At 39.0% G+C, this 12460-nt stretch overlaps 1 protein-coding gene across 1 annotated transcript in view; it reads left to right on the forward strand.

The window, feature by feature from the left end:
* The first annotated feature begins 262 nt into the window (after positions 1-262).
* LOC146000186 (ATP-binding cassette sub-family G member 1-like) overlaps positions 263-12460 on the forward strand; it is an 84524-nt gene continuing 72326 nt past the window's right edge. Inside the window, exon 1 of the mRNA XM_083137544.1 lies at positions 263-530. Coding sequence (XP_082993670.1) covers positions 380-530 — 151 coding nt within the window. The 5' untranslated portion in view covers positions 263-379. The remainder of the gene's footprint in view (positions 531-12460) is intronic.

Genomic DNA, 12460 nt, shown 5'->3' on the forward strand with positions numbered 1-12460 from the left:
TCTTTATTGCTTTAATAGTTTCTCAATTATTGACAGTTCATGTTCTTTTATTACACACCGGTAGAGCCATTGCGGGAATTTCACGCCACATAAATTTTACGTTTATATCTCTAGAAGTTTCCGAGTTGAAAGTAAAAAGATTCTGGGTTGACCTTGGTCAGTTCCAGCGTTGCAGTCCATTGGACGGAGTGAAAAGGAATCGTTCTGGCAACACTTGCAATCAAGTTATACCTGTTCGGTCAGTTTATCCGTGAAGCGGACCGAGACCGTTGTCAGTATGTCTCTTGCTTTTGATCGGTGAGTGCTGAGAGTGGTGGCGCTAGTGAACGGCTGAACATTCGCATGCGACTGACGTTACGCTCTTTGACTTTCACAAACGATGGAAGTTTCGACGGAATCTTCCAGTAACACCACTGGGAGCCTCTCGGTCAAAAGAGTTGCTCTGGAACTTTCTGATGCTACAAATATTGAGCCAATTGATTTGGAATTTCGATCATTAAGCTACTCAGTGCCTTTGGGTTTCTGTAAGGGTGAGTGCATTCTCAAATTTTATTTCTTACTCTCAGGCAGGAGGCCGGAGGGGGGGGGGGCTGAGCTCCCTGGAAATGCCGTCAGCCCCCCCCCCCCCTGGCACTGTCGTCAGCCCCCTTGACATTATTTAACACTATTTTGTATAATTTGTTTGCAGTGAAGAGTAAAAATGTAGACAGCACATATTATTTTGCTCACAACTTTGGTGAAGGATAAATTCACATAACATGAACAGCACCTATTACATTCTTTATCTGTGCCTTCGCTGCTCCTGTTGCGAGCTCCCATTAGACAAAAATCTGTGACTTTGATATCATCATGCAAATTCCCTCCGCATCTGCGTCCGTCAAAGGTCAACAGATCTCAAGTTTCGTGATCGAAGGGAAGTTTCATTGCTTCGGCCGGAGTATAGGCACTATGATTGAATATTGTGATATAAATGTCTGTATCATAAAAAGTAGTATGGAGTGTGTTTGTGTAGTAAGGGATGATTTCAGTAGCAGTCAATTAACGCAAAAGATATAGAAAAATGTTGTTTTTGTATATTTCTAAATTTTATGTAACTTAATGACTCCCCCCCCCCCACACACACACAAGCACATAATTTACCTTTATTTCACACTGTTAAACTTTTGAGAAATGGACTTGGTTTACAAAGCCCCCCCTGATAATCTGTGACCCCCCCCCCTGAAGATCAATTCTAGCTACAGGCCTGGCGCTCTGTGATACCATTACTCTGTGGGCTCAAGATGATATGTCAGATCTATTAACGTCGAATTATTAATAAAGCCTTTATTTTAAGCATTAGGAAAGTTAGTTTGAAAAAAAATGAATTGCAACTCATTAGAGTTATGAGAATAATTTTTAAGAATGGTACACTCACCGGCAATAAAAGTGGGACACCTACATCCTGAAATACTCCCTTCCTGTAAGGCGTTATGTGTTTTGCCTAACTAAACGGCTGTGATAGAAGTTACCATCGAATAAATCTATTAAAATCTACTTATCGCGGTAGAGTTACGCTGAGAAGCGAGTATTTCAGGATCTAGGTGTCCCATTGTTATTGCTGGTGACTGTACATTGGAATTTTACCGAACCAAATTTATTTTATTATTCGACATCTTAGAACATTTCCCGTGGATATCTACCAATTTATTTCTGGATAAGTCATATTGTTTGCATTAATAACAAACTCAATCAATAAGTGACAATTCTGAAGTTGTGCTGCTTGGTTGCATAAATTTATTTATTTATTTATGCTTTGCTCTTCTACAGAGGATTGAACCTCCAATTACAGAAGGCGTACACTGTGTTTGATTAATACAATAGAAATTACATGGAAATATACAAACACATATTCATTCATTCACGTACAATACATATAACATACAACATACAACATACGTAACACATGAGATATATATATATATACACTTATCTACATACATTTAGGCAAGAGGTTTATACGTAATTCACAAGTATTGCACACTGGAAATGGTAACATTTATATTAAACAATCTATATTCGGTCAGAGTTTCGTTTTCTATAGCACTGAATCTATTATTCTTTTATATCTGTCAAATGGAAGTGAAAAATCTACACATTGGTTGTTTGAAACAAGGATATTGTAACTGTGACACATTCTATTTATTATTGAGTTTCTATATTTCTGAGTTTTTGAAATTTTATAAGTTAGAATATTTCTATTACGCAGATTATTTTTTCTTATGTTGAATTGTATTTGGCCGAGAAAGGAGCTGTTGTCTAAAACACCATTAATTGGTTTAAACAAGTACAACTGTTCTAATATTTTCCTCCCATTACTAAGACTCTAAACACAAAATATGTCAAGCAGATTATTATAATTCACGTTGTTTTGTCGTGAGGACATATCATAATTTTTTGTAAAACAGATACCTTAGGAACCTTTTCTGAATTCTTTCTATGCTATTTTCATACGATCTATACATTGGAGACCAAATAAAATTAAGGATAAATTACCTTTGTTTCGAGTTTTTGTGAAATCGAACAGCTTAATCAGGGTACAGTAGGAGAAATGGGATCCCCTGTTTCACTATACATGTGCATTTCTGTCTTCCGAGCGGACAACGATCAGAAATTTAGTCACTTAGAGAAGAAAAGTTATCGTACAGTTTTATCAAGAATTTTCCATTTGGGAATTAAGTCATTTAGGGAGAATTTACGTGGACTTGACATATGATTGTCAGAGGGAAACTGAACTTTCGGAACTTTCTTTGAAGTGGTGTTCGAATAGGACTTCAACTATACCACTACAATATTGCCTAATGTATTGGCCTGACCTATGATATCACATCTAAATGAAAGTGGTGGTTGTGTTACAAAACACCAAAATTGTTGTACAACGCCGACACCACTTTCACGCCAGAAGGAATGTTTTGTTACATCATTTCTGGATATTTGATCCCTCCATTTTTTCGTATTGCTTTACATCATACTTTTTTACGGAATGAAAAATGCCGAGGAAATCTATACATGAGTCACACACACGCTTAGGGTTGGGACGTGAAGAAAGCTTGGAGCCAAAGGGCTTGTTGCTTGGGGTTGAAGTAAGCGCTGTGAGGGGTTTAATGGCACCGAGAATGACTGAGACAAAAGAAAAATGAAGAAACATGGGAGTATTCAGACTTTTGGAAGAAGTATAGGGGGAGGGGGCAAAGAAGCCTTTTTGTCTCAGGGCAACAAAGAACACTTTTTTTCAGGGAGAGCAATGCTTTTCATTTTGGTATTTAGCCTCGCTTTTCGTCTACGTTTGGCTAATCACGACGATGAGGATGTGTGATGATATGATGAAATTGATGAAGAGAGATTTACAAAGAACATGTATGTCCAGGCCAGGATCCTGAATCCCTGAATAATTTGAAAAATGATAATTTATTTCACTTTCCACGTCAAAAAACACATTGAACAGAATGAACATTTTCACCACTTGTTTTCTGAGGGGGCAAGTGCCCTCTTTTACCCCGCTGGATACGCTCAGGAAGAGAAATAAAAAGGGAGAAACTGATAGAGATAGAAAAACGAATGGAATGAAAATGAGAAACGGAGGAAGAAAGGAAGCTAAATATAGGGGGAAAGAAAATTGGAGACGAATAAATATAAAAAAGAGAAACAAAAATAGCGAAAGAGAGAGAGAAAGATGAGGAAAGAGAAAGAAGTGGAAGAAGAAGGAAAGAAAGGAGTAGAAAAAGAGAGAGAAAATTAGAATTTTCGTAACCATGACAACCGAAATAAGGCCCACCGGAAATAGTATTTCGTCCACAATCAACGCCGTAGGCAGAGGGGGCTGATGGGAGCTACAATCCCCTCTGAAAATTTTAGAAAGGCCAACATTTCCAAATAAAAGCAGAGAAGAACTCTGGAAAACTCAGAGTGGTAATGGATGATATTCAGCGAACAACTTCCCCTACAATTCATTGCGCGAAAGCACGCCTGCTGCCATGATTCCGGCAAACGTTTCGGAGCGTGTTGAAAACCAGTATTGCGATCACAACTTTTGTGGCAGTGATTCAAGGTACAAATGTAACGGTTATACGTATGCCAAATGTAGTCTTTCATATTTTCCTAAGACTCGTAACAATGACCAGAGTATCTAAAAAGATGATATTTGCGACAAAACAACGTTGTACAGATCTACGTAATATACGACCAAAATACAGGACTATGGAGCCTGTTTCTCATGGAATCAATCGGGCCTATCCGATAGTGGAGTGGCTAATGCTCTCCCCTTGTAATTGAAGGATCCAAAATTCGATTCCCGGTGGAGGGGAATTGAAAAAAAAAAATAGATTGTTTTTTTAAAAAAATGTGAATTGAAGTCAAATTTTGTCTCGTGAAAACAATAATTTATAGAAATGTTCCGAAGTACAAAATTGTGTACTTTATTTTTTAAGGCCGTAACGTATCATTATCACTTTTCGTACGCATATTCAGACAGCCATATGCTGAAAAGTATATACGTACAAATATACACATACTGCGAACGCATTCGCTGATTGATAAATAGCATTTCATTTTTTTGTGAACGTTATTAGAGATCGTACAGAAACCACTCGCGTTGCAAAGCATGCGAATGTAAAGAGTAGCATAAAAGTCATATTTCATCCCGGATTGGAAAAATCATGCCATCTTAACCACCGACGAAACTGTTTGAATGTATGATGTTCTCTCTTCTTATGTTGAATTGTATTTGGCCGAGAAAGGAGCTGTTGTCTAAAACACCATTAATTGTTTTATACAAGTACAACTGTTCTAATATTTTCCTCCCATTACTAAGACTCTAAACACAAAATATGTCAAGCAGATTATTATAATTCACGTTGTTTTGTCGTGAGGACATATCATAATTTTTTGTAAAACAGATACCTTAGGAACCTTTTCTGAATTCTTTCTATGCTATTTTCATACGATCTATACATTGGAGACCAAATAAAATTAAGGATAAATTACCTTTGTTTCGAGTTTTTGTGAAATCGAACAGCTTAATCAGGGTACAGTAGGAGAAATGGGATCCCCTGTTTCACTATACATGTGCATTTCTGTCTTCCGAGCGGACAACGATCAGAAATTTAGTCACTTAGAGAAGAAAAGTTATCGTACAGTTTTATCAAGAATTTTCCATTTGGGAATTAAGTCATTTAGGGAGAATTTACGTGGACTTGACATATGATTGTCAGAGGGAAACTGAACTTTCGGAACTTTCTTTGAAGTGGTGTTCGAATAGGACTTCAACTATACCACTACAATATTGCCTAATGTATTGGCCTGACCTATGATATCACATCTAAATGAAAGTGGTGGTACAACTGACCTATGATATCACATCTAAATGAAAGTGGTGGTACAACTGTTCTAATATTTTCCTCCCATTACTAAGACTCATACACACAACACACACACATACACACAACGTATTAATTCACCAAAAGGAAACTTCATTTGAAAATCTACAATAATACAATTAAAAATGTCAAACATCGGGTCATTTTCATGCACGCAGCATTTGCTTCGCTTCACGCTTCCGTTTGCCGGACTGAGCTGGACCACGTGCGGATTTGGCCAGATTTCCCATCATGCTCTGCGCCGCTGACGTCACATTGAATATCATCCATTGTAAAACCCCTTAAAATGCCCCCCGATTGCCATTTTTGAGAATATAAAGTTCTAAATATACGAAATATCCCCGTACGCCAGTGTCCATAACAAAGAAATTCCTTGCTAAGTCATAGTCTAGGGCGTAGTGTCGACTTAGAAACTTATTTTAAATAATGTCCATTGTCCTAGACTTTCAGAGATTTCATAATCGATGCAAAATTCACCCGATCATCCGTTGCCGCTCTTCGACTGTTCCGTAACTGTATATCATTAGCGAACAATGGGGCACAAGCTCCCTTTCCCATCCTAAGCTTCCTGCTTTCCAAGATGTAGTGACGTGCGATTCTTTGTATAGTTGAAGTCCTGATTCGAAAATCAGTTCGGTATCTTTGACAGCTCGAGAGGAAGCCGACCAGACGCGTATCTGGTTTCGAGCCAGAACCTGTTTTTCTGAAAAGCGCTGTTGTCATTTTTACCTGTAGTATTCAAGCATCCATTCATTGACTGCGACGGTACACTCCCAAGGTCTGCACATTGTATAAAAAGTAGGACCACACAATAACACAACCTAGCAATGATAACCGTAACCTCACGTTAAGAAATATGTAAAGAAACTGATTTGGCAACATCTCATTTACTCCACGTGGACTTGACAAGAGCTAAAACGGACGCTATTGGTGAGAAAGGCATGAGGGGAGGATATACAGTCCGGCCAAGGAAGACGAAACTACCTGGAAAGGACGATTCCAAACGCGAGAGGGGAAGCAGGGAGAAGCACTCGCCAAACTACGCTGTGGTATTTCGCTTGCTGTGTTGTGTTTGTGATTCGTGATGGCTCTTACAAATTGGTAAGGAACCGTTTCGAAGTGGAATAAAGAAAATTGGGACGTTTTGGCCCCTGTTGCACATTCTACAAAAGACCCTCGTTATACTAAAAAATGTCACAAGCCATTCAGTTACTACATTTATAATTATAATACTATATACAATAATACTATTATTAGTGAACACTATCCTGATTAATGCTTTATAATATTTACTAAGGAGATCAATTTAATTGAATGGTCTAAACTAAAGCTACTGGTTTACAAACAAGTTTATCTACTAATGTGACGTGATTAATACTTTCCTGATATGTCCTATTTCCTGATATAGTATATGGATGGCTTTAATTTCGTTTCGAACCCTTATATAATTCGTAAACATCTCTATATGTATTTTGGCGGTCATGTTACTACTTTGAAACTTCATTGCTATTTCTACAGCAGACGATTTTCAAGGAATCCGCTTCCTGTCCAAACTGCCGTCACCCCTATTTAGCCACTGAACACGCCCGGTTGGCGCATGCGCACTTCCGTCCATGGTCTCGGCTAAGGCAGCCAAACAGTACTTGGCTCCACGCGGACGTGACGGACTGTTGTTTACTCCTGTAACAGAGGGAACTAATGTTTTGGAACTTTCTTTGAAGTGACGTTCGAATCAGGACTTCAACTTTACCGTAATGTCAACTGGTCTCCCTGCAGTGTCGTGGTTGAAGCATCAAGGGGTTTCTGGGTTCCATTCCTGGGTACGCACACTTTATAGTATTATTATTATTATTATAGTTTGTAGATCTGCTGCGGCAGAATCTGAAGTCTGCGGGTGCTACTTGGGAGTAAGTTTATATGTATGCTTGTATGATTCTTCTTGCACCGTTAAAATCTAGCTTTTTGTTCTACACACATAAGAGCGATGGAATATATTAGCTATGTGCTAATCAAAATATAGGTAAAGAAAGGAGACAGTAACTGAAGCAGATCGCTTTTCTGCCACTTCGGTCGAATTGGAACGTTGAGAATGAGTGATGATGATAGATGAAATTGACGAAATTATGCTCACAAAGAAAACACATGCCAAGGCCGAGATTTGAACCGGAACCACTGGTGTTATGCAATAGACTAACTGAAACAGAAAGGAAAGATTTAATTGTAACTGCATGTTCCAAAGTTAATTGTTTTGTAATTGTAGTTAAAAACTCTATATCTTACACGGAGATTGAGCATGAGAATCGCCATTGAAAGGCAATAACAGTCGCTCGCTACAGTCTGTTTTTTTCTCTCTCCCTGCCTTCGCTCTCTTTCCCTTTCTGTTGGCGTTGCAGACTGACGCCAGTATAATCCTCCCTCGGAAGTTGTGTTGTGTCGTGTCCGTGTGTTGAAGATTGTGGCTTAATATGGCACCACAAAAGTTTGCATTACAAGAAAGGATTTATCTTGTCGAGTGCTACTTCGGAAAGAGGAATTGTGGAGAAATGCGACGACGTTTTGCAACGAAATTTCCTGTGGAAAGAAAAATGGGGAAATCTAAAAAATAAACTATACAAAGACAATCCCCACACCATCCGTGAGTTAAAATAGAGTATTGTAGGAGAAATCGGGAGAATTACAGTAGACGAACTTGCACGTGTAAATGCCAATTTCCTTCGGAGATGCCAGGAATGTGTTGCAGCAGAGGGACATATTTTCAACACCTTCTTTGAACAGCCGACTGTCCCGGACCCGTTCACCGGGAAAGACAAGCGCTGATGCCGGACCACTTGCCGCCGAGTCTCGTAGCGAATGTCAGGGAATGCTCTGTACACACACACACACACGCGCGCGCGCGCGTATATATAGTGCGTTTTCTGGGGGGAAAAGGTTCTGGTACTCTTCAAGTTGGTTTGTTTTATAAATAATCACCTATAATATGATGGTGTCACGGCGTACCGCCAGAAAAATATACACATGGTGATTAGATAAAATGAAGAGGCGCTCAGAAAGGAACATGACCAGGACTCAAACTCAGAACCTTCGGTGACGAGATCAACCACTCAACTCACACGTTACAATGTCATTTTGTAGAACTTGCATGAGCATGACAATAATATTTACTACAGTGAAACTTCAACTACCATTTTAGATCAACCAATCCTTGACCTGCACGTTACATAACACTGAACATCACAATTTCAGGGTTGGAAGTTGAACGATATATCATCTGCGTACGTGGACATGGACAGAACTCTTGCCTGGGAAACGCCAAAGGTTACCAATGTTCAAGACTCTTTATTATTGACGTTGATTGGTCGATAAGATCACGCCCACAAGGGAGATCGCAAATAAGAATGATTTTGATCCTAAGATACATAACATACTCTGTTGTTACAATTCAAGCAGTGACGGCGCCGGGGGGTGGGGAAGGGGGCTTTAAACTCCCCCTCTTCTCGGTCATTTTATTCTCATGCCGTGACTGAACTCAAGGAGAAACAGTGATGCAAGCTAATGCCGATGTGCATGTCTTGTAACTAAATCTCTGGCGTTCCTAAACCCGAAGGTTTCCCTTTGCTGGCCAAGATTTCAGCCAACTGTATTCACAACCATGTGGATTAGACAAATATTTCTCAAAATATCGTTCTTTGAAGTTAATTTCTCCCTCCCAGAGAAGCAAGTTTGCAAATTATGCTAGATTTTCCCATTATGTAAACACATGCTGCCGTGTGGGCGGAGCTTCTTCTGCAACGTCATCATTTGGGACTCGCTTCGAATGTGCACGTAAAGCGGCTTGTACACGATCAAATTAATCACGAACAAGTCGTTGAATTCAACGCTTAAAAGGAAATGACGTCAGGAACCACGTCATTTCTGACTGTCGACCAATCAGAGCACATGCTATTGAAATCGATTATCGATAAGCGACCTTTTAGTCGCAAATGCAGTTGTAATGGCGGCCACGTGAGATGTAAGCAATGTATCACTTCACAGTTTTAACACGATAACTATTCAAACAAAAGGAAAAATGTTTCGTATTAAATAGTTTTAGGTACAAAAGAATGGCGCTGCTTACATGCTTTATAGCGTTTACTGTACACGTATGGAAGAATATTTTTCTTATATTTTACCTAAAGTTTCAGATGCAGTACTGAATGACCAATTTCAATTGTGAACACCGTGCACTCACCACAGACTCGATGTGCCTTTCGTGCTGTAAGTATTATACATTGTCATCTTATAAGCTAACCGAAATGTTACATGAAATGCTTTCATGTAAAGTACTATCTGCTATAAGATTTTTTGAAGCATTTACTTAGCATTTATGCCAGCAAAAATGTTAAAGGAAACGCTTCTGTCTAAAGCTGACTCGATAGAATACATCAACATAACACTTGCTTCGAGTGTCTAATATGTCCCACTTTTTGGGCTAATCCCGGGTGGCTACTCTAGGACCATGATAAAATTCAAGTATAATTCCCGGTTTTCAAGGTAAATTTTCAAAAATTCAAGGTCACAAGCAGATGTTTTCTCTATTTCAACCTTGCGTATTACCGCCTCTCAACACCCACACACATGCACCAGAGGCGCAACCACGAACTTTTGTCTGGGGGGAGGGCAAGTACCACGATATACGTACCAATAATAATAATAATCACATTATTATGACTATAATTATTATTGGTAGTAGTAGTGGTAGTGTCAAAGACGTTATCATCCCCGTAAATTACACAAATACGGGGTAGAAGTCTGTGTTAAAGAATTTGTGTTGGAACAAACGATTTTAAACATTTTTTTTAAAAAAAAAAAACATTCAATTTCACATTAATTAATAATTGAAAACAAGTACATAAACTGTATTTTTGAATGGCAGAAAATGCATGATAAATGCATTCCGAATATATTATTATTTTTGTACATGTAACATGTATTACTTTCATGTACTACAACATATGGTTTACACATATTCAAAATGGAGTGATGTAAAATAAGAAAATACATTCCAACACTAAATTGCGTACGTATTCAAAGTTTCTTTAATACATACATATATATATATTTGTGTGTGTGTGTGTGTGTGTGTGTGTATTATTTATATTCATTACATAATCAATTCATCCGCATCATAACAAACCAACAGCAAAAATTATATAAATTGTCTCTCAAATGTGCACGGTCCCTTTCCTCCCAACAATTGTTCATGCATTTAAGACAAAATCTATTAAGGGAAGTCTTATTTCTCTCTCTGGTAATTTACAGTGCATTACAGAAAACAATCATATTGGGAGTGAAGCGGACAATAAAATTTTTAATCAATTTTTTGCAAACTGAAAACAATATTGATTTAATAGGGCGCAAATAATTTCACAAGGTGCCATGGTATTCTCTCTTTGACAACTTTTATCATTTAGATTGTTCGGTGGCCAGGGCCGACTCCCGCCGGTCCCTAGCTACGGCTCTGAACTTGACGAGACTAAGAAAAGCAGGAATTGCGAGCGAAGCGAGCGAGAAAATTTTATGAAATTTATTCTTATTTGCAAAAAGTTTGAAATCGAGGGGGAAAATTGCCCCTCTGTGCCCTCGGCCGGTGCCCTTCGCCATGAATGTTTGCCCCTTGCCCTCCTTAGAATTGATATCCATTCAAGATTTGGAGGGGAGGAAGGCAGTGCCCCCTGCACCACTGTGGTTGCGCCACTGATATGCACACATAAATATAGTAACAATATGAGGTATCTGTGTGATTCCAATGTATCCCTGTGCTTAGCACCACGCCATGAAGGCGTATAGGAGGTGTGGGGGTAACGCTCCACACTTTCCTGATCCGGTCGTGAGTGGGGGTGATGTGATCAGCATCACGCCCCTGACCGCCTTTACCCCCTAGGGTTTCCCCCAGGTACCCATGTTATTCGACGCTGGGTGGGCGCCGGGGCCGATTCCGAAAATTCTAATTTAATTTAATTAAACGGTATTTTTAAAACATTTAATTTGAGGTCCTTAGTTTACATTTGCCATTTCACATACTCAGACTCGAAATACATCTACAAACACAAGTCACACAAATGTTATGGTATATATTCTAACCTACGAAAAATTGTTAATTTTGTAAGAATTTCAAAGTCAAATCTACCTAGTCATCTTGAAGAAATCTTATCTTGCAATAATCTTCCTTATCAATATGTATAAATTCAATAGGATTTGGATTAATAAAAGTTGCAATTGTTCACGTCTACGGAGAAAAACAAGCAGAATTCACGCATAATTCCTGGAGCCAATAATTCACGCAGAATTCCCGGTGAGTAGCCACCCTCTAATCGCTAGTCTATTTATTTATTTCCATGTCGTACACACTGCAACGTTTTCGTCAAATGTGAACTTGTTCAATTTCTCCTTGATCGTGTACATGTGCAATTTCAGACCATTCAAGATATCCAATAGGAACGCTGTTCAACGACTTTCAATTGCATTCAATTCAACGACTTGTTCATGATTAATGTGATCGTGTACGGGGCGCTTAAGATAAGTAGAGATGCTCCGAAGGGAAGCCGGTTCTAAATTAAAAGCTTTTCCCACAGGCCCGTAGCCAGGCAGAGGGCAGGATGGGCTTAGCCACCCCTGGCACTCCGCGAGCCCCCTGGACATTAGGGAACACTATTTTGTATTCTAATTTGTTTGAGGTGAAGAGTGAAAATGTAGACAGAATATATTATTTTGTTCACAACTTCGTTCGTTCATCTTGTTTATGAGCAGAAGTCTAAGCAGCGGCAAGTGTTTAGAAGATTCTCTAGACTTTAGAAAGTTCTTTCATAGGGAACTTTCTTTATCTGTACCTTCCCTGCTCCTGTTGCAGCATCTCGTTTGACAGGAATTTGTGACTTTGATGTCATTACCCACATTCCTTCCGCATCTGCGTCAAGTGTCGACAGATCCCAAGTTTTATTGTTTTGTCCGGGGGTGGAATGTACGGTAGGCACTGTGATTGAAGTGAATATTGTACATTTTAACATGTATGA

Source organism: Lepisma saccharinum, chromosome 16 (genome assembly GCF_977018435.1).
Source record: "Lepisma saccharinum chromosome 16, izLepSacc3.1, whole genome shotgun sequence".
Lineage (NCBI taxonomy): Eukaryota > Metazoa > Arthropoda > Insecta > Zygentoma > Lepismatidae > Lepisma > Lepisma saccharinum.